Below are 22,451 nucleotides of genomic sequence, written 5' to 3' on the forward strand. Positions count from 1 at the left end.
CATGCTTCCTGGATTCCACCCTTCGCCCTTAGAACTTCTCTATCCAGTGAACAGACCTCACTGAGATCATATCACTCCCCTGCTGAAAGCTCCCCGATGGCCCGCCGGCTCCCTCAGAGGGACATTTCAGGTCCTAAATCCCCGCTACATCCAGTCCTGCCCCCAGCTCTCTGCTTCACCCACACTGGCCCATGGTGGTTCTTTCTGGGCTGCAAATAACTGACAGTTCCAGAAGCTGGCAGTGCCACCATTGGGAGCATAAACGAAAAGGTGGTTAGAATGCATGTGTTCTCACCTCCTCCTTCCCCCTTCCCCCTTGCTATGGCTTCCCTGGGGGTGGAGTCTATTTTCTCCACCCCTGACACGGGGCTCAGCCACGGGATGGCTTTTGGCCAACTTGACCCTGGGGGGCTGTTTGTTGCCCGGCATTATCACAGCAGTAGCTAACTAATACAGACAGTACATAAGATATGGACATCACTTGTCCATTCACTGCCCCAATAAGTATCTACTGAGCGCCCACTCTGTGCCCAGCATGCAGCATAGAACAAAGCAAAATCTCCTGGTGCTTACATTCCAAGGGTGAAGACAGAAAACACCATGGAAAAGCAAATGCGTCTCAGGTGGTAATAAATGGTGTGATGAAGTGAAGGGAGCTGCAGGGATAGGAAGCGATGAGGGCGTCCACAGAACCAGCAGGGAAGCCCACTCTGATGGGGAGACATTTGGTTGAGGACCCGTACATGTGTATCTGGGCAAAGCATTCCCAGAGGGAACAGCCAGCACAGAGGCTCGGGGACGGGAGTGAGCTTGGAGTGTCCAAGGAGCAGCAGAAGTCCTGACGTGGCTGGAGAGGTGGGCAAGGGGCAGGGGTGGTGGAGGGCAACGAGGCCACAGGTAGATGACGCAGGGCCTTGGCAGGAGGCCAGGTAAGGATGTGGGGTTATGCTGCGAGTGACGAGATCTTACGGAGATTTGAAAAGAATCACCTTGTGGGGTCCATGGAGAATGGACTCTGGGCCCCAGGGTGGAGCCAGGAGAGCAGAGTAGGAGCCCCGGGGGGGCTGGACCAGGACAGCGACGGTGGGAGTGGGCATGGTTGGAGCTGGGGCGTATTCTGCACGTGATGGGATTTGATGATGGAGATCACGTGGGCTGAGAGAGGAATGACAGCGAACGCACAGCACTTGCTGTGTGCCGATGCTGCTCTGATGCCCTCAATCCCAAGAACCCCAGGAGGTGGGTGCTCTGTCTGTCATCTCAGGCGACTTGCTCAAATGCAGTTTAGCAAGCGGCACCGTGGGACCTGAACTTCAGTGGTCCAGCTCCTAACTTTTAGCCTTTGTGCTACTGTGCTCCTCAAGAGGAAATCTGGGAGGTTCAAGTCCCCCAGGAGAGAAGGGACTGGTCTGCAGGACAAGACAAGAGGGCGATGCCCGGGGCCATGATAAACTGGTCCCTTGAGCTCCATGCTGCTGGCCAGCTGTGGGGCGCAGGGGACAGAGGGAGAGACAGAATCCAAAGGCTTGTCAGAAGAGACAACTGTGGATGGAGTCTTAGAGGTCGATCAGGTGCTCACCAGATAGAAGAGGGAGGACACCCCACCCCCGCCAATTCCGCCACCAGAGAGACACATGGGTAGGAGTTCTGTCCCAGACTGTTCGTAGGCAGCTCCATCCACTAGTTGTAAAACACTGGGACAACCCAAATGCCACTAGCCCGAGTCTGGATAAAGAAATCCTGGCAAATTAATATACAAGAATACTAAGTACATTGTAGAGCACAGGGAACTATATTCAATACCTTGTAATAACCTATAATGGAAGAGAATCTGAAAAAGAATATATACATATATGTATAACTGAATCACTTTGCTGTACGCTAGAAACACACACTGTAAATCAACTATACTTCAATTTTTTTAAAAAAAAGGGGAAAAAAAGAATACTAAGTAGCGTGAAAATGAATGAACAGCTGCACCAACAGAGCTGGATCTCATGTATGAACTACTGAAGCATGTCGTCAAAGGATACATTCGGTTAAGTCCATTTATGCAAAACTTAAATGCATACGAAACTAAAAAACAATGTCTAGGGACACACACACACGCCGTAAAGCGATGCAGTCAAGAGAGAGCGATAAATACAGAATTTACAGAGGAAGAGGACCAGGGAGGGGGGGGTGTGGGCACGCGGCCGGCTCTGAGGGTTTTGGTAAACTGCTATTTCCTTCACTGGACAGTGGGTACATGGAGGCTTATTTGATTCTTCTTTCTAGGCTAGCTATGTTTTGTATGTTATTTTTTAAGTATAGAATTTTGTATAATTTGTGTAATTAAAAGGGGAGGGGCCTTCCATGTAAAAGGACACGTGCACGCAGAGTTTAGGAACCCAAGGGGCGTGAGTTATTGGAGAACTGGGTAACATCACCTGAGACATGGAAACAGCACCCAGCCCCACCCAGTCTTCACGCCTTCCCTTCCTTTACGTGCTCTTCTCCAAGCCCTTCCCACCAGATTCAGGAGGAGTGATCTTCATCTGCTCTCCTGCCCCGGCTCCAAGCATGGCTTCTGGAGAAACTGGTGGGAGGGAGCCAGAGGCTAAAGCTGACCCGGGGTGTGTGTATGTGTGTGTGACTGTCTACGTGTGCATGTGTGTACATGCATACATGAGTTGGGTGCATGTGTGTGAGCTTGTGTATTTGTGTGCATGTATTTATGGCTGCATGCATGTGTGTATTCGTTCATGAACGTGTGCATGTGTGTGCATGCATGCACGAGTACATATATGCATGTGTGTGAGCACGCACATTCACGTGTGTCGTGTGTGATTGTGTACGTGCATGTGTGTGCATGCATACATGAGTTGGGTGCATGTGTGTGAGCTTGTGTATTTGTGTGCATGTAGTTATGGCTGCATGCATGTGTATTCGTTCATGAACGTGTACATGTGTGTGCATGCATGCATGAGTATACACATGCATGTGAGCATACGCGTTCATGTGTGTCGTGTGTGTGTATGTGTGAAGAGACAGTCGCTAAGCTCTGCCACTGGCACGTCCACCTCTCGATGCAGAATCTGGAGACAAAGGGGGCCTTTATTTTACAGGCTCCCACAGCTGACACTGCCAGGCCTGCTGTTGGGAGCTAAGGACCAAACACCACCCGCCCCCCAGGGTGAGCGAGGCCGCCCGTTCCCGCAGCAGCTGGACCATCTCCGGGGAGATGGCTGAGCAGGGCCTGGCATGCGGGCTGCTGGCCTGGCTTGGCTGCCACGAGGCTGCCCGGCAGACACCGTCCTCACGAGCCCCGGAATGAAGCGTGCGGAGGAGCCTCCCCGAGAGCCCCCGGCTCGCCACTGCCACAGTCCTGATGGTTGGAAACCGGAGGCTGAAGGAAGCATGAATCCGAGGTCTGGGGCCACGGCTGAGCTTGCAGACTGACGGCGTGAAACGACACTGACCCAGACACTGAGAAAGGCACTGCCTCCTCAATCCTCCCTGGGCCCCGCCAGCAGCCTCGGCGGGGGCTGGCAGCGTTGACGCTGCCCCAGCTTCGGCCCATTGCCCTGTTTTATTGACAGGCAACTGTGTGTAGCTGCGTCCCTGGAATCTGATGGTTCCTTTTCATTGTTGGGGCATGGCCGTGGTTTGCCGTTCCAGGCAATGATATCACTTCCTTTTACAATAAATCCTGTGATGACCACACTCGTCTCCCCTTTTCTGTCCCCTTGGAGTTTGCTCTCCAGTCCAGCGTTCTCTACAGCAGTCAAAGAAAGCACATTTAACCCCCCATGGTACCGTTGCTCTCTGCCTTTGCCAAAAAAAGTGATCAAGGAAAAAACATACATTAAATAGTACCCGGTGTCGTGGGCTGGATTGTGTCCTCCAGAAAGATAAGCCCAAGTCCTCCCCGCTAGGACCTGAGAATGTGACCTTATTTGGAAACAGGGTCTTTGCAGATGCACTCAAGTTCAGGTGAGGCCTTACTGGATTAGGGTGGGCAAATGTTTCCTGGGCTGAGCCCCTGTGTTGTGTCATTTTAATTAAAAGACCTCATTTAGTTCAGATGACAACTTGTGAGATGGATGAGAGGTTCAGTTTGGGGAGATTTTGCTTAGAGATTAAGATAAAGCAATCCAGGCAAGACTATCCATTAATAAAATGGGTGAAGTCTTCTGTAGAGTATTGACTGCTGAGGGCCTTGAACTTGGACGAAGGGCTGAAGTCCTGAAAGAGTCCGAACAGGTAGAATGGGTAACAGAATATGTAATACGCATCGGTTAGTTAGCTAAGTTTGTTTCCCCTTCCTGTGGAGGCCGTCTCCCAGACTTTTCTTGGGGAACCACACTCCCCCAGCCTTCATTTGTCTCGTTTGGGGGAGCTGAGTCTGACCCGTCTCCAGGGTGGCATGAGACCCAGTCCTGGGCAATCATAGTATTGCACCATCCTGGCCATGGTGATGGGCATGTGTCTGTAATCCTGTCAGTAGAGCCAATGAGATCAACTCCAAGACTTTCAGTGGAAGTTCTGGTAAACAGAAACTGTATTTTCATGGGACTTAGAGCTGGTAGAATGAAAGCATATAGCTCCTAGGGATCAGGAGCTCTTGCAGTCTCATGGGGAAAGACAGAGAGTGAAGCCAACACAGATAAAACCATATCCAAAAGATGGGAAAAGTAGGAGTCCTGACAACATAATGTGAGCTGCTGGATCCAGCCATACCTGAAATCCATACCTGGGCTTTTCACTTACTTAAACCAATTAATTCTGTCACTCATAACTTCATGACAGTAACATATTTCTCCAGGACTGAACCTTTGCAGGATAACAGGCAACATGAGTCAGATTACTTCTTACCAAGGACAAAAAAAGTAAGACCACATAGAGTCTGTCTCTTGGATGGACTTTCCCTCTCCAGGAGGTAAGAGCAATCTGGGCTAAGGAGTGTGAGACGCAATGGCTTTGCTTCATTAGAATGATATAAATTGCCGCAATATGAATTGCCTGCTCAAAACAGACAAATTCATCCAGGGGTTGTGTTCCAACCTGTGACCCACCATTATGAAGGTTCTGAAGTCAGGGGTCTGAAGAGTCTATTTTTCACATGGATGAACTGTTCAAGAAAGGCAGTTTTGTTTAATTTTGGCCATAATGAACCATAATAGTCACTCTCTGCTGACTACTGAATTCTCTCACATTAAGGGCCAGAAACGTAGAGCTTGCCTGACCCGGGCAGGTGATGTAAATGTGTTAACCAGCTTGGCCGAAAGTGTATGTGTGCCCCCCGCCCTTGGAGAGGCAGGTACTGTGACAAATCAGAAAGACATCCCTTCCCAAGGACGCAGCTCCAGCTTATGCCCCAGGGACTGGAATCTGTCCTGACCTATTTTCAGAAGTATGGATTTTTTAAAATATAAAATCTCATTTTCCAATGTTGGGTGTAGTGGTTTGAAGAGTATTCCCCCCAAAATTCACATCTACTTAGAACTACAGAATGTGACCTTATTTGGACATAGGGTCTTTGAAGATGGAAGTAAGGTAAGGATGGAGATGAGATCACACTGAATTAGGGTGGCCCTAAATCCAATGAGTGTCCTTGTAAGAGACACAAAAGGACATACAGAGACACACAAAAGAAGGCCCTTGGAAGACAGAGGCAGAGACTGGAGTGATGCAGCCATGAGCCAAAGAAAGCCAAGAGCCCCCAGGAGCTGGAAGAGGCAGGAAAGGTCCTCCCCTGGAGTCTCTGGAAGAAACGTGGCCCTGTGGACACCTTGCTGCCGGGCTGGTAGCTTCCAGAACAGTGAGAGCATTAATTCCACTTGATTTAAGCCACAAAGTTTGTACCAATCTGTTACAGCGGCCCCAGGAAACTGATATACTGGGTGAATTTTTTAAAATACTCAGGACCTGGACCCATTCCAAGCTCCCTCCAGCCCTCAGTGAGGACCACCTCCACAAGGCCAGCAAGCGGATCTGGACACACGGCTCTAGGAACCTGCAGGGGTAAAACACTGGTCCCTCGAGGACCTCTTTCTTTAGGAAGTGTCTTCGTAGCTGGACGAGGAGAGGACACCCACACGGATCACTCCAGGGAAGGCTCCATTCCTTGTCACTGGGCACCTTCCATCCCGGGAAACGTCCAAATGCAGTTAAGAGGGGCTTGTCTGCTCCGGTGCCCGCGAGTGCAGGCTCTCTGCTTCTTCACCTGTGGGAGTCCCTCGGTCCCCGAGATGTCTTTCTGGAAGACTCCCGGGCGACCTGGCACCGTCTCACAAGTGTCCTGGATACTCCTCCCCGTTTCAAAACCCTGCCAGCCCCACTGAGCGGGCCAGGGGGCTTCCAGCTTGTTGCCCTGGGGTTTTTCATTCATTCATTCATTCATTCATTCATTCATTTTGGCTGTGCCGGGTCTTAGTTGCGGCATGCAGGATCTTTAGTTGCGGCACGCTAACTCTGAGTTGCGGCACGCCTGCAGGATCTAGTTCCCCGACCAGGGATCGAACCCGGGCCCCCAGCATTGGGAGCGCGGCGTCTTACCCACTGGACCGCCAGGGGAGTCCCACCCTGGGGTTTTCCTGTCTCCGCTGGGGCTGGGGGGCTGGGGGACGATGTGCAGCCCCGCTCAGCACTCAGCCTTGGCAGCCCAGAAACGATGAGGGAGCGGGTGCCGCACTGGACAAGGGGGGATGGGCCGGACGGATGGACGGATGGTCCCCATGTCCGCAGGCAGGCAGCTCTGAGACGCGTCTCAGAAGGACCCACGGAAGCCAGTGCCAGGTACTCCAGTGGCAGCAACCAACTCGGTAACTTTTCTGTTACCTGCTCTCTCTCCTCCCCCGTTTCTCTTCCCCGTCCTCCTTTCCTGCTCTGGGATCCCACCGCAGGCTCTCCCCAGGGAGATGCAGCCTCACAGATGGGGCTGTGCTCTCAGACGGCATGTAAATCCCTCCGAGGCTAGAAATGAGATGTGCTTCATCTCACAGGCAATGAGGAAACGTGTTGGCTCACATTACAAGAGAGGATCCTATGTGTGAGAAAGTGAAATAAAGCTAAAGACAGATGCAACCTATTATATTAGCTCTAATGAATTCTAAGTAGGTCTCAATACTACGTTGACCCTAAGAGGTTTTGGGAAAAATGACTTTTTTAAAAAAAACTATTTAATAGCTTTTATTCTACACATTTATAAAAGTAACAGTTTTGCCAGGGAAATAGTTTTCACCCACCCACCATATACCTGAAAGTACTATGTTGAAGTATAAACTCAAAATGAGGCCAAGTAGGATCAGTAATACTGGGGCTCATAATGTAGGAGCGGAGACTTCCCACGTCCGGAGGAGTTCCATGACCCTAGAAGGGCAGGTTCTGTTTTCACTTGGAGCAAGAATGGTAGACAGAGGTCCTGCATCAGCTACACTTTTTAGTGTTGGTGAAAATGAAAACCGTCCATCTGTTTTGATGCCTGTTCAGTCCCACAAGAGAAAGCCATGAATGGTTCCCCACTTTGCACAGTCTGGTTTGCTTAGGGAGGACGTTTCCCCTGGGCATGTTGGAAAAACGGGGAAAACCATGATTTCATCTGTTACCCCTTTTTTTGCACACACTTTTCAGCCAAAACTGAATTTTGGTGGATTCCAACTGTATTTTTCTTCTCTACACAATTAAAAATATATATATCCTTTTTAACCAAAATATAATTAACATATGACATTGTGTAAATTTAAAGTGTACATGTTGACTTGATACATTTGTATACTGCACTATGATTACCCCAGTAGTGTTAGTTAAGACCTCTGTCTCGTTTTTACATAATTATCATTCCTTTTTGGTGGTTGGGAGCGATCAAGATCTAGTCTCTTACCAACTTCAAGCTTATAATGTAGTATTGTTGACTATTATCAGTATTCTGTGCATTCAATCTCCAGGACTTAACTGATCTTCTAGTTCCCAGTTTGTACCTTTAAACAAGGTGATTTTTGTATCAGAGGCATTCAAAAACTTTCTTGGCAGTTTTGGAAAATAGCCTGTAGTTCTAATTTCAGCCACTAGATGGCAGGGCAAACAAGACATGGCAGACAACTCGTGGGCTTACTGATTGCTTGACCAGAGAGGGCAGGACGATCACCCTGAGAAGTGGTTTAAGCCCAAGTCTTGCTCTGCATCCAAATTGCCTCACCACAGGGGATGATGCTACCCTGTCATCTTATACTGTTTTCAGCATAATCCTTATGCTTTCTGCAATGTTATTGTTTGCTTACATGTTTACTGTCGGTCTCGCTCATTAAGACGTGAGTTCCAGGAGACCTAAGACGCACTGCTGCAGCCCCCAAGTTTAAAACAGAGCTAGCACACACTAGGTGGCTAAGGGGTGTTTGCTGAATGAATGAATGACAGGAGTGGAAGAATGAACGCGACCTCTGATCCACACGAACGGGCTGAATCTCCTTCTCTGACTTTGCTGTTTCCGACGGCACCGTACCTCACTGTGAATGATGATCTGCACTTAACACGGTACCCAGGACATTAGAAAACTGCTGAATTCCATGGTTTGACTTATGTCTTTGAAATATCTGAGCCCTGAAGAGCAGTAAGCAAGAAGTCCTCTGGGCCTAACTAGCTTGGTTTGGGTTTAAAATTTAAAATGGCAAGCACAAATCCACTCAGAGGCTTCTCCGATCATCCCTGAAGTGGGTCCATCCCCTTTCGGCTCCAGGAACGACAAATGGCTCAGACGGGATGGAAGCTGTAAATTCTGGCATATCGAGGTTGCTTGAGATAAATCACCCATCTGCAATTAGTCAGAGCAGGCAGAGGTTTTGCTGGGAGAGCGGGGAGCACCGGGGACGCCTCATCCTAGCAATGAACGAGCCACGGGCTGAGGGGTGGCGTGAATTCACACAGTAGGGCCAGGATCAAGGGTGAGGAGAGTGAGGCTGAGTCTTGCAAGAGCAAGGGGCTTGTGGTCCCTCCCTCCATCTTCAAAGCCAGCGACCGGATCACTCGGCTTCCCCCCGCTCCATCCTCACTTCTCTTGGCTTTCAATCTCCAGCCTCCTTCTCACCTATAAGGACCCCTGTGATTCCAAAAGCTCCCCCAGATAACCCAGGATACTCTCCATCTCAAGATCCTTAATCACATCCTCATCTTTTGCCACGTGAGAGAATACATCCTAAATTCTAGGGATTTGGATGTGGACATCTTTGGGGGAGGGCAGTACTCAGCCTAACACAATGCTGATCTGAGTTTTAACCTGCAGTTAATAGTGAATGAAGAAAAAGCTCATGGTCTAGGGGCTGCTTCCATGAAATACAGTTAGCTTTGTTGAATAGGCCACCTTGAGTGGAAGACTCTGTGTCCTGTTTCTAAGGGCAGGGTCCAACCTTGCCTGCTCTGTTCCAGCCACTGGATGGCCACTCTCTGTGAACTTGTTCATCTCAAATGAGGGGCCCCGTGGGTGACAAACTCTTCCAGACCCAATGCCGATAGCACCCTCCAAGAATCACCGGGGATTGTATACACACAAGAAGGATGATGGGGTGAGCCCGCCCGGCCCAGGAAGCCTGGCCCTGTTTTGAGACTGGAGACAAGAGTAGCTCCCAGGGGGTGGTGACTTCGCTTTGGTTTCCAGACACACTGACAATCACACCTGCAAAGAGCACGTGGGGATCAAAGACCTGAGCCTGAGGTGCGGCCCTGACGACTTCGTTATTCCTCAAGGATGCACGCATGGGGTTTGAAGGTTTGGGGCGGCCTGGGCATGGGGTCTGTCAGGTCCGAGGAACTGTCCTTTGAAGTCTGGGGCAGGAGAAGGGCTTTATCAACACTCAAGGGTCTAGGAATTCCCTGGCGGTCCAGTGTTTAGTAGGACTCTGTGCTTTCACTGCCGAGGGCCCGGCGGGGTTCGATCCCTAGTTGGGGAACTAAGATTCCACCAGCCTCGTGGTACAGCCAAAGAAAAAAACAAAAACAAGAAGAAGAAAAAAAACACTCAAAGGTCTAAATGACAAATAAAATGGTAAGATATCTAGAGTGTACATCATGATGACATGCTATCCCTCAAGGAAACTGAACGATCAAAACAGAAAATCAACTCGAGGCCCACCTACTCATCAGGAAAACCCCCTGGCCCCCTCCCGGCTGTCCTGGGCCTGCCCTGGGGCGTGTGGCAGGCAGGGCCCCTGCCTTAAAGCCTCTCACCATCAGCACATTTCTGCCTTGAAGGCATCACCTAGTGACAGCACCGGAGTTCCTCTTTCCTATTCCCTGATGGGTTTTAAATTGCAGCGTGAACGTGAGAAGCCGCTCAGATGTGCGTCCGTCTGGCAGGGATGGGATTCAGAGCAACGTGGGTAATAAAGGGCTGTTTAATATGCCTTCATACGCAGAGTAAATGTTTAACTTTCTTCTGTTTTTTTTTTTTTTTGGCTGCACCGCGAGGCTTGCGGGATCTTAGTTCACCGATCAGGGGGTCGAACCTGGGCCCCCTGCAGTGGAAGCGTGGAGTCCTAACCACTGGACCGGCAGGGAAGTCCCGAACTCTCAATTGATATAAATGGCCTGTTGGAATTTTCTTGACTTCAGGAACATACTACTTTTGTGTTCAGAATGTAGAAAAACTAAAATCCTGGACCAAAAATGAAAAGGAGGGACTTCCCTGGCGGTCCAGTGGCTAGGACTCTGCACTTCCACTGCAGGGGCCCTGGGTTCAATCCCTGGTCGGGGAACTAAGATCCCATAGGTGTGGCCAAAAAAAAAGAAAAAAGAAAAGGAAACAAGGTGACATGGCCATGGCCATCCTCATTTTCTGGCCAGCGTGCCCTGCTCGGTGGCGTGGATGGATGACCCAATGGGGGAATGTCCCACTCTTCCGAATTCCGTTTTCTACAACAAATGCTACTTTTGTTCATGTCCACATCTGTACCCATCAAGTGAATTTATGCAGTAATACAAAGTATAAACATTCATGTCTGGATCTGTCCCAAAAAATTCATTTTGTTGGCTATTAGCACTGCCAGGACAAGAGGGTGTGATTTTTAGCATTTTTACCAAATATGTGTGGAAGGTAATTTTGATTTATGATGAGCTTCTCCTGTGAAAACATGCCAGGCCTCACGCAGTGGCTTCAACATTCTGGAATTTTGACTGATGGGCAGAAGAATGGCCCCCAAAGATGTCCACAGCCAAGCTCTCGGGACCTGTGGCTATGTGACCTCACCTGGCAAAGATAACTGTGTTTGCTTATTAGCCGACTTGAGATCAGCCCGGGTTATCTGCATGGGCCCAGTATCATCACAAGTATCCTTGAAAGTGAAAAGAGGAGGCCGAGAAGGTCAGAGGGATGTGGGGTGACTCAGCATGCTGTTGCTGGCTTTGCAGAGGGAGGGAGGGGACCCCAGCCAACGGATGCGGGCAGCCTCCTGAGGCTGCAAAAGGCAAGAAAAGTAATCCCTGCGGAATTCCCTTGCGGTCCAGTGGTTACGACTTGGCACTTTCACTGCTGTGGGCCTGGGTTCAATCGCTGGTCGGGGAACTGAGATCCCGCAGGCTGCATGGCTCGGCCAAAAAAAAAAAAAAGTCATATCTGCAGCCCCCAGAAAGGAAGGCAGCCCTGCCAAGACCTTGACTTTGGCCCAGTGAGACCTGCATTACATTCCTAGTCTGCAGAACTCTGGGAGAACACATTTCTATTGTTTTAAGCCCCAGTGCTAACGGCACTTGGTGAAGGCAGCCCTAGGAAACTAATAGAAACGTCTCCCTTCCCACTTCTGGAGGCCAAGGTGTGGGCAGGGCCGTCCCTCTGAAGGGCCTGGGGAGCGGGGGGGCGCCCTTGGCCTCTTCCAGCCCTGGTGTTCCGCACCCTCCTCGGTGCCCTCGGCCTGCGGAAGCATCATGCCGCTCTACATCCCGGTCACGTGGCCGTCTCCCTGGGCGCCCGTGAGTCCGGATTTCCCTCTTCTCGTAAGGACACCAGTCGTTCTGGATCCGGGGCCCAGCTTGATGACCTCATCTCATCTTGATTCCACCTGCAAAGATCCTATTTCCAAGTGAGGTCACACTCACAGGGTCGGGGTGGACACCATTCAACCCAGCACAGCAGCTGGCGTTTCTCTACCAGGACGGCTCCTGGGAAGCAGGTCTGTTACAAGGAGGGTCTGGCCTCTCGCGCCCTCTGGGGTGCTTTGAGTCTGGGCGCCCGTGTGCCCACTCTGCACAGTGGTGTTGGGTGCGTGGCTTTTTCTGTGCCCTTTCTTTCTCTTTTTGCCCCCGAGTTTGTGGTCCCCTGCGTTTCTCCCTAAGGCTTTGGCTAGCGGTGTGAGGACACTGGGAATGGGGGTACCCCACACACCGGGGGCCCCTCTTGACAGGCTCGGGCCCCTGTGGGGAAGGGCCTTTGAAGACCTCCGCACCCCGTACCCCCCTTCTTGCTCTCTGGACTCAAGCCCAGCCCCCCACCTCCAGCCCCGGCAGGGAGAATGTCACGTTGGGATTCCACCCCTTTCCCACGACCATAACGCTCACTTTATGCAGATGCTGGGATTTCATAAAGCTGTCTCTTTTCTCCATTCTCAAAACCACAAGAGACTCCAAGACCTCCCCTGCCCCGTGTGGTCTCTGGCTACCACCCCACTTTCTGGTTCCCTTTAGGGCAAGGTTAGAGGGATTTTACAGGTGCCCAGCCCTCCCCTCTCTGCTGTCTGCAGACCCTCCCGTCCAGCGCACCAGCCCTCGACGGTGGTCACCAGGGTCCCCACGTCTGACTCATCGCTCAGCAGGAGAGAGACTCGGTCTCCACTTCCTTCTGGAGAGACACCGCCACCCCTCACCCCCTTCGACCTTGAAACATGGGAGTGGCCGTGTCACATCCCTTTCCTCTTGTGCCCTCACAAATGCAGGCTTCAAGCATCCTCTACCCAAACCGGAATCTCCTGCCCAAATACGGTAATCGGTGGAGCAGAAACCCCTTTCGTCAAGATACTGATCTATTTTTAAGAACAACTGCTAATGACCGCAGCTCCGAGCGTCAGGGGAGAGTTGAGGAAGGATACGGAGAATTATGTGCAAGCGAGAGTTCCTGACTGGCCCGTCCACCTTCAACTCTGCCGCTGGAGTCCCAAGGTCAAGGTCAAGGGCTTCATCGTACATTTCTCCAAAGCTCCACATAGCTGGCCGCCTGCTCCTCCACTGCTATCCAACCCGTTTTGCTGGGACCCAGAGCCACTGGAAAATCAGCCTGGCACCTGTCGGGTCTTCACCACCAGGCGGCCAGGCTCCGGTGAAGTCACTTCCGTCTGGGTCCGCTCACCTGCCAGCCCCCTCTCCCCTGAGGCTCTGGTTTGGAGGATACACCAACACAGGTAAGCCTGCAGGTGCAACTCCCCGGCACTAGCTCGGCTTCCTTTGTGAGGCACGTGCCTTTTAGTCCATGTGGAAGTTAGTAAATGCTGATTTTTCATGGTTACACAGCCTTGCTGTGCTTTGGTTTTTCCCCTGCATTTTGTACTGTTCACTTATTTAATACGTCCTAGTTCCATAAAGCACTTTAAAATGTTATTTCCTCTAAAAGGCCTGATCTCCAAAAGAGCAAGGTGTTGCAAAGAACATTTAAAAACATCTGCTCAAATGACTTCATTCTACTTGAAAACGCCTGTGAACGACGTGGTTGGTTTTCGTAACAGCAAGTCACCGCGTGCTGTGTGGCGATTTCGGATTGTCACGGTACTCTGCTCTTCTCTAATGCGCTTTGATTTTCAAGTGGTGCGACTGTTTGGCACCAAGTGGAACAGTTTGAAAATATTGAAGACCGTCCATTTTTTATCACCTAGAATTTAGAAGTGATCAGGGTTTTGAAAAGAGGCCCAGTGTAATTTTGAAAGGACTTGCCGTTTTGAAGCTTTGCAGTGTTGTGCTTTCCCCGCCTAGCGAGAAGGGGCCACCTCAGCATCCAGCTATAAAGGGGGCGAAGGGCTCCAGCGGCCCCTCGGAGGTGCGACCCCTGCCAGTGAAGCGGGACGTAAGGACGGCAGATGGACCGGAATGTCCCCGACGGCAGCCTGTGAGGTCTCCGTCCGAAACCGGGAGGCTCGTAAGCTCCGTCCTGTAGGAGCTCAGCCTTAAGCCAAACCTTCTCTTTAAAGCCATCCGCGATACCGTGCGGAGACGAGGCGCTCAGGTCCGTCCACCTTCAGGGAAGAGAGAGCAGGGATGAGTGTCTTCCAGTGGATGACATGGACACGTGCCTTCTGAGGCCAATAAAAACCGGCAAAAGACACACGTCCAAGTCTCCAGGGCCTGTACTTTCCTAATAAAATCCCTACAGCAGCATACTGGTTTTGTGTACTTGCTTCTTCAGCTGCTGTTCAGAGCCATGTGGTGACCACAATCGTACACTCTCTAAATTCAGGTGGAAAGTTAGGGGCTGTCAGTTCTGTGCCTGGCTGGCTTTCTGGACAGGCTCCCCTCGACAGCAGAGCGTGTACCTACCTGGCTCTCTCCCTGGGCTGACTCCCAGCCCCCTCCCCGGGGTGTAGGGCGGCAGCCCACGCTGCGCCCCACCTGCCTGCCGCCTTCACGCGCCCCGGCCACGCGAAGCCCAGGGAAGCGCTGGCTCACCACACCTCCCTTTTCCCTTTCGTGCCTAATTCCCTACAGAGAAAGTGTGTTTTCTGACGGCACAGGTTAATGGTCTTCAGAATGCAACAGATCCTGAAGACAGAAACTGCACCTCTGGGGGATAATGTATTTCCTAGAGCAGTGCTTTCCAACCCTTCTTATTTATTTTTTTAACCCAAACTCACACCTTCAGCCCCTCTGAGAATTGGTGTTACACTGAGTCATCGGTCCTCAATCTGTCTGAACCCCACCAGTCACGACCTCCTTGTGTTTTTCTGTACTTTGTATTAAAAACAACAACAACAAGATAAATCAAAACGAGCAGGGTGTTTGCGTTTGTTTTTCTGTTTTCCCCAAACACAAAATTATATTTTAATACAGAGCAGGCTCAAGAATCACTCTCCTAGAGAAATCAAAGGGCTGCGTCAGGAACAGGTATTTTATTGTGACTTTTTGTCAGTTCCTGACCCAGGACCCTTTACCCTGTGACAGTCCAGGAACGCTCATGACGTCCACACGTAAACGCAAATACACGACGACTGTGGACAGACCACGCAGAGAAGGAGCCAGTGGGTCTCATATTCGAGGTGCTTTTTATAATAAAATTATACCAAAAATACAGCAACAAACAGACAACAGTTTATTAGACAAAATGAGAACCCCCATGTCGCGTACAACACAACCAGAGTCGGTGACTGCGGACAGCTCCGGTTCACAGTGAACACTCCCCACCGTCTCCAATCACACCAGTGCTGTTCAGAAGAGGGGTTTCCTTCCACCCACCGTGGTGGGTCTTTAGTCTCGACGGTACCAGAATGAAACCGTACACAGGACTGACCAGGCAAGGTTTAAAACATGCGTTAGGCTGCTCTGCAGGTCGAGACGGAACACACGGTCTTAAATAGTTTTTAATGAAACATCACGCTCCTAAGGAGAGAGCAACAAGAAAGCAATGGCGACGGTTTAAACGCTCAGCGTTACGTGAAGCGGCAGACGGAACACAGCCACCGGCCGCCTGTGCCGAGGACCCGCACGGGCAAGACCTGTGGCTCAGGAGACAAACCATCAACGGGACTCTCCTATAAACCCTCGGCAGCACCTGACCACACTTCTATTTCTTAACAAACCCTCCCCTTCCTCAACACAAACAGATGTTTATTCATCAGAGGAGAAGAAAGCGAGAACCTGTCCTGTGGGAAGGAGAGGACGAGGTCTGTTTGACACACCAGGAAGCCAACCAGCACGGGCGTCGTCTCCCGAGACTTTGCGCCGCGGCAGCAGGTGTCTGTCAGAGGGCAAACCAGCTGCAGGGTGACCAGGGGCCTTTAGCAGGGCTCAACCACAGGAAGGCACTTACCTAGGCCGCCGGGGGGGAAAAGAAGGAACCAACCCCAGCACCATGCAAGTTTTAGGGAAGTCAGCTGTTTGCTCTCCGAGCCCCCAGAGCACCTTCCCACGGATCTGTCCGTCCATCTGTCCGTCCAACAGACCTGACGGGGGTGCAGGAGCATCAGGTCCTCCTGCTGGCGGGCGTGCCGTTTGCTCTAGACCGCTGCAGGTCGTATTTCACGGAAACAATAAGGAAGAGCAGGAGGGTAGCTCCTTGAATAGCAGCCAGAAGAAAAAAGTAATAGTTCAAATAGCAGCCGTTGATGTTGCCTAGAGAAAAGAAAAGAAAAAGCAGCACGGAAGCTGCACTTAGAGAGAGAGTTTAAAAGATTTTATGTATTTAACTTGGTTCCTACGAAGGTCAGGGTGACTTTTAACTGTGGTCATTAAAAAAGGAAAAAAAGGCCTTCCCTGGTGGCGCAGTGGTTACGAATCCGCCTGCCAACGCAGGGGACACGGGTTCGAGCCCTGGTCCAGGAAGATCCCACATGCCGCGGAGCAACTAAGCCCGTGCGCCACAACTACTGAGCCTGCGCTCTAGAGCCCGCGAGCCACAACTACTGAAGCCCGCGCACCCTAGAGCCCGGGCTCCACAATAAGAGAAGCCACCGCGATGAGAAGCCCGCGCACCACAACAAAGAGTAGCCCCCGCTCACCGCAACTAGAGAAAGCCCACGCGCAGCAATGAAGACCCAACACAGCCAAAAATAAAATAAAATAAAATAAAAGAAAAGAAAAGAAAAAGAAAAAAAAGAGAGAAAAGAATCCTACCCCTAATTCAAAATACACAAGTGCTTTGTTTCCAAAGCCACTGAGAAGTCAGCTGCATCTCAACACGGGCTCCGGGCTGGGGCCTCCTGCTCCCCACGTGAGGAGGAGCCCCCCACGGTCTCCACGCCAGATCCTGCAGCGGACGGCCCTCCTCGCCTGGGTCTGCAGTCTGCACATGTGCCAAGACGGCGTGCGCATCGGGCCAGGATGCAGCCTGGACGTCACGTCAGGTGTGAGTGCTGGACTCCCGCGTCGTCACCTGACCTCAAACAAAGCACCGTCACAGGCTGGGACAGACGGCTGGACGCACACTCCACGCACCAGGGGGACGCACAGCTTGCTTTTCACATTTCTCCTTAAAAACTTCAGGCTGCAGGCTGAGACACAGGCGCCTGCTTTCACCCTAAGAGCTGACACACCGAACGGCCGACTCTGCCCCGAGCACCACGCGAGGCGCGCTACGTGCGAGGCTCTGCTCGGTGCCCGACCAGTGCCGAGGCGGCGGAGCTAGGGGCGCGGACCGCGGCGCTCCACCAGGGAGGCTCAGACCCCGGCGTCTGGGTCTCGGGGCCCAGGTTCCCCGTCTGTCAAATGTGGAAACGGCACCCGGGCCACGTGGCCGCCTCCCCCTCACAGGCCCCGTTAGGAGCCCCAGTCCACACGTAGGTCCGGGGCCACCAGGGCTGTAAACCTGCCGTCTGTCCCCTGAGAAGCGGCCGCGCGGCGTGGAGACGCAGGGCTGTGTGTAAGGACACCAGAGCCGCACACAGCGCGCCACCCCGGCTCCCAACAGACGGCCGTTGCCACAGCCCTGGAACGGTGGACCGCTGACGCCGCTGGTCGGACACACTGCCGAACAGAGGAGCAGAGAGGGGCGTTTCGTCAGCAGCGCCTCTAGAGGATGCTGGCGTGTTAGGAAGAAAGCGGCTGTGCTCTCTGACCGGCTTCAAAAGCATCTCCCACTGGCTTATTTAAGACGCCAGACTTCCTCTCCTCTGAAGGTCTCTGTCAAGCTGGGTTATTCTGGAGCTTCCTTTTTCTGCCTGAACGTATACTCATTAAAATCAGATGTTTAACACTGCTTGTATTTAACAGAACTAATGAACAGATATAATACACATGTTTGTATAATAAGCACTCGCATGTTTTTAAAGAATTCTCACTCCTTCAGGCTGTAGAAGACAACGATTTCGTAAGTTTACTGCTTTGGGGGGAGATCCAGTGACACGAGAGCTTCTACCTGACCGTGCTGTTTCTTCAGCAGGGGTCACAGAGCCGAGACAGCGGTTAGGGCCTCGCTGCGAGCGGGCTCACCCTGGTCACGGAGACCCCGGCCCCCCCGGGCCCTGGTTTGCAGACGCCAGCGCTGCAGTGCTGGTCGGTGGCCCCGCGGCAAGGCTGTCGTCACAACACCAATCACGCCGTTCTGAGCGCCAGCTCTGAAACATCCACCCTCCCAAACTAAAGAGTCATTTACAACTTGCAAAGCTCAAAGCGGGCAGGCCGAGCAAACTGTACACGGTGTTTTCCCTGCCAGGGCCGGTCGCAGTCTGGTGTTAGGAAGGGTATTCAGAACTGGGTCCACCACCTAGAAGTGATCACCCTGTACTTTCTTGGGCCTCTTCACAGACAGAAGGTAACTGCATATAAAGACGGTAAATTTTGGGTGTTTCATATTTGATCAGACAGACTCCTGGGCCCCAATAAACATGGGTCCCCCAAACATATGCACAAGAACATTCCCAGCTGCTTTATTTGTGACAGCCTCAAACTGGAGAACCCACGAACACCCACACGCAGCAGAACAGATAAATGAATTCTGACTTATTCGTACGACGGATACTCCGCAGAAATAACAAAGAACCAATCACTGGGATGACCCTGAGAACTCAGTGCTGAGTGAAAGGCCACGGTCACGGCAGAGGACGAGAGAGGACACAGGACTCAGCGGGGCCGACGTCAGAACAGAGTTCATCTTGTTGGGGGCCGGGGGCTTAACTCAGAAAGGACAGAAGGAACCCTTCCGCGTCCTGCATTCTGATCTGGATGAAATGCACACCAAGCTGTGCCCTTGAGACCAGTGCCCTTCACAGTACGGATGTGACCCCCCATCTGAATAATAATAATAATGAGGACAAGCAGGCCTGGGGAGGACAGGGAGAGCGGAAAACAACGAGGTGAGAATCTGGGGACGCTTCCTTCAGACGTGGTCCTGGAACCTGGCAGGAAGTTATCCACGTGTCAGTCAGGAAATGCTGAGCCAGCCCCACTGCCGCCTGAGCCCTAATGCAGGCAGACCTGCCGAAGGGCAGAGCGGGGAGAGCCCAGGACACAGAGAAGCCGTGAAATCTGGGATCACACCTGCTGCTCCTCCGACAGGAACAAGGACCGGGGGGCGGGGGGAGGAGGTGTCACCTGTCCCAGTCTCTCTCCAAACCACCGCCCATGACAGCCACCTGCCCCTAACGAGCGGGAGCCGACCTGCCACGTCCTCTCACATCACTGGACACGGGGCTCCGGGCAGAAAGGACTGAGGGAAAACAAGGAGAGGCCACCTTGCACTCGTGTAGAGGGCAGCCGATCCAGGACACACGACAAGGCGCTTCTCTCTCGTGAAAATAGCACAACAAACAGAATCCAGGTCCAGCATCTGGCCACGTGCGCCACGTGCATCAATACTGGACATAAACCTCACAATGAAAAGTTTTAAAATTACCTGTCGGAAGTAAAGGACGAGTGACAGGTAAACTACCAGTTATTAAATTAGTAATGGCTGGCGGGGGGGGGGATGGATTAAATCACTGGAAAGCAATGAGAATGACAAAAACCAATCGATCCTTTAAGATACACGTGAGAGTAAAAAAACAGAATCTATATCTTAAGAACTACCGAGGTGTGGTCCCTATAACAAGTCTTTCTTTGAAGGAGGTCTGTCGCACGTACAAAACAGATGACGTGACAGCAAGAGCGCAGGAGAACTCCCAGAACCCTGTGTACCTGGACTTACCCTCCAAGGGGCAGGAGAAATGGGCACAGCCCCTCCTCAGCACAGCCAGGAGGGCCTGCCCCGCACACCACTGGCTCTCACAGCCGCACCGGCTGGACACATCACCAATGGAGCCCAGGGGCGGCAGGGGCTCTGGTTCTGGAAGTTGCATCAGGGGTCTCTGGGCCGAAACGCCCCCCTCAAGACGGGAATTTTAACTGAATCATGGGAGGGCTTTTGGAATTCTGCAATTTCTGGAGAACAGCCTCTACGCTTTCACCCGATTTTCAAGGGGATTTAGAACCTACAAGTGGCTCAGTACCCAGGGGGTACTGAGCACAGAGAAGCCACAGAATCTGGGATCACACCTGCCGCTCCTTCTACAGGGGACGGCAAATGCCACATGCCTAAACAAGGAAAAGCAACACGGTGGTTTTTACTGGTAAAACATACAAAGAAGAAACACACCTCCATCTCCTGGGTCTGTTTAAAGGCTACCATAAATACGGAAACAGCAAAGCTTTCATCTCTCGGGAGTGATTTTGCTCAAGATGCCACCTACTGGTATTAGCTGTAAAATCCCATTATGATTGATAATGAGTAATACTTGTTTTTAACAAGGCAACTTATCTCTTTTTTTTTTTTTTTTTTTAACAGCAGGAAATTAAAAGGTACCATCAGGAAAAGAAAAAAAATACGAAAATAAGATACTGGGTTGGCCAAAAAGTTCGTTAAGTTAGTGAATACGTTGTTCAATAAAGTTCTTCATGAAAATGAAAAACGTGGCTTTACTTAAAACCAAACAAACTTTCTGGCCAACCCGGTAAATGAAGGGAAGTTTGTGATACAGATTTTATTGGCCTCGTATTAAAATAAAACTAGTGCTGGACCTGAAGGTGGGAGGGTCAGTCTACTCATCACCGACACGCCGAGAGAGGCCGACCTGGGGCAGGAGAGGCCCACCCAGGAGACCACCAGGGACGTGGGTAAACGAGGGGAGGCGGGCGGTCTGACGGGGCGCAGGGGGCAGGCCGGGGGCGCTGGTCACTGCCTACGACGGGGAGCGGGGCCGCGAGGGGGGCCTCACCGAAGTCCGTGTGGCTGCTCATCCACCCGATGGCCTTGAGGGACACCAGCGCCAACAGTCCCGAGCCCACGAAGGACCCGACGCCAGAGAAGAAGAAGAACAAGCCCATGATGGCGCTCTGCATGGACTTGGGGGCGGCCGAGTACGCGAATTCCAGGCCTGGGGAAGAAAAGGAGGGCGTCTGGGGAGAGGAGCGGGGTGCCCGCGCCGCTGCCCTCAGACCCCCGGGCTGTGGGGCGCGGCTCTGAGACCGCGCCGGGCTGGCTGCTCGCCTCCTGCGGTCACAGCCCCTAGAGACTCCGGGAGGTGGCCAGTCACCTCCCGCCCTCACCCCTGAAGGCAGCATTTGACTTGTCAGCTCTTGGAATTTCTCATTCCTCATGGAAAGAGTCTGAAGAAGCAAAATTTGCCTACATTCTTAACTAACGGGATTTTGCACACAAAGTACTTACACTAAAATGGGGAAATCTACTCAGGAATTCTATCTGAAAGGCAAGGAATTTAAGAACAGTTTCAGCAGGTGCATCTATAAACCGAATCACCGCTGTAATAAGCAGACATGGAGATTTGCACCGTGCTCTAAAGGAAGGGCCACCCCATGCAACTTATTCCCTCCTCAAGTTCATCAGCCAGCCCGCGAGAGCTCTGCAGGAGGCAGGAGAGGTGAGAACCGCCGCCCTCCCAGCCCCACCGCTCTGGGCGTCACTCATTTTCTCCTTCCCTCGCTCGCAGCAGCTGGGAACAGGCCTGCACAGGATTTACTTGTCCACGTGTCACCACGTGATCTCACCAATAGGGAAGAGAGGCCTGTGAGAACAGGTTTTAAAAACTAGGTTTGCTTCCTTATAAATCTGAACGAAGACACTGAGAGCCAGGCAGCGAGGGACCCCTGAGGCCCGGCCGCGGCGGCAGGACAGCAGGGCTCGGTTACTAGCAGGTGCCAGGCAGCCCCTACGGGGGGTCTTCCTTCTTCTAGCCTCTCTCCTGCGGACCCTCTACGGTAGGTGAACTGCACGTTGATGTCTTGAGGATCCTTTTACACCAAGAAAGGAGAGCCTCAGCCGTAGCCTGCTCTTTCCTCACCAATTCACAATCTGCACCACAAGTGCCCGCCAGCACCCACCAAGCACTGTGCTGTTTCTGTCTCGACGCAGCCTAACAAAGAAGGAAACAGCACGGGCTTCATCGTGCTGCGACAGGATTGGACGCGGATGGCCCGACAGGAAGGAAACCTCACCTGCGATGCTCGCAAATATTTCACTGACGCCAATCAGCACGTACTGAGGGACCTGCCACCAGATTGGCAAATCCGCAGCATAGTAAACGACATTTCCAATGGTCTGGTTAATGGTCTTCTCCTTCACGAGGTCCAGCCGTTTGCTTTCCAAAATTCCTACAATTCATAAGTAGGTTATGAGCATTTACTCATTAACATTTGCAATTAAACTCAAAAACTAGATGCTTGGTACAAGATGTCTGTTGATGATTCTGAGAAATACATGAAAGGATAATGCCCAATGACATAGCTTCCCCCAGAACCCCCCGACCTCAGGAATCTCCCTACTTTCCGCTTCCGAGGTAGGTTACTAAAAAACAGAGGTCACA

General features: G+C 51.8%; 1 protein-coding gene across 3 annotated transcripts in view; it reads right to left on the reverse strand.

The window, feature by feature from the left end:
• Nucleotides 1-12,490: 12,490 nt before the first annotated feature.
• SLC15A4 (solute carrier family 15 member 4) overlaps nt 12,491-22,451 on the reverse strand; it is a 30,367-nt gene continuing 20,406 nt past the window's right edge. The window contains exons 6-8 of one of the 3 annotated variants that reach the window (XM_057526587.1): nt 22,084-22,239; nt 20,847-21,005; nt 12,491-14,183 (exon numbers count right to left, since the gene is read on the reverse strand). In XM_057526587.1, the coding sequence (XP_057382570.1) occupies nt 14,170-14,183; nt 20,847-21,005; nt 22,084-22,239 (329 nt within the window). In that variant the 3' untranslated portion in view covers nt 12,491-14,169. Of the gene's footprint in view, nt 14,184-15,183; nt 16,273-20,846; nt 21,006-22,083; nt 22,240-22,451 lie in introns of those variants that run through there. The other 2 variants (XM_007189675.3, XM_057526588.1) reach the window with 2 other exon arrangements.

Source organism: Balaenoptera acutorostrata, chromosome 13 (genome assembly GCF_949987535.1).
Source record: "Balaenoptera acutorostrata chromosome 13, mBalAcu1.1, whole genome shotgun sequence".
Taxonomy (NCBI): domain Eukaryota; kingdom Metazoa; phylum Chordata; class Mammalia; order Artiodactyla; family Balaenopteridae; genus Balaenoptera; species Balaenoptera acutorostrata.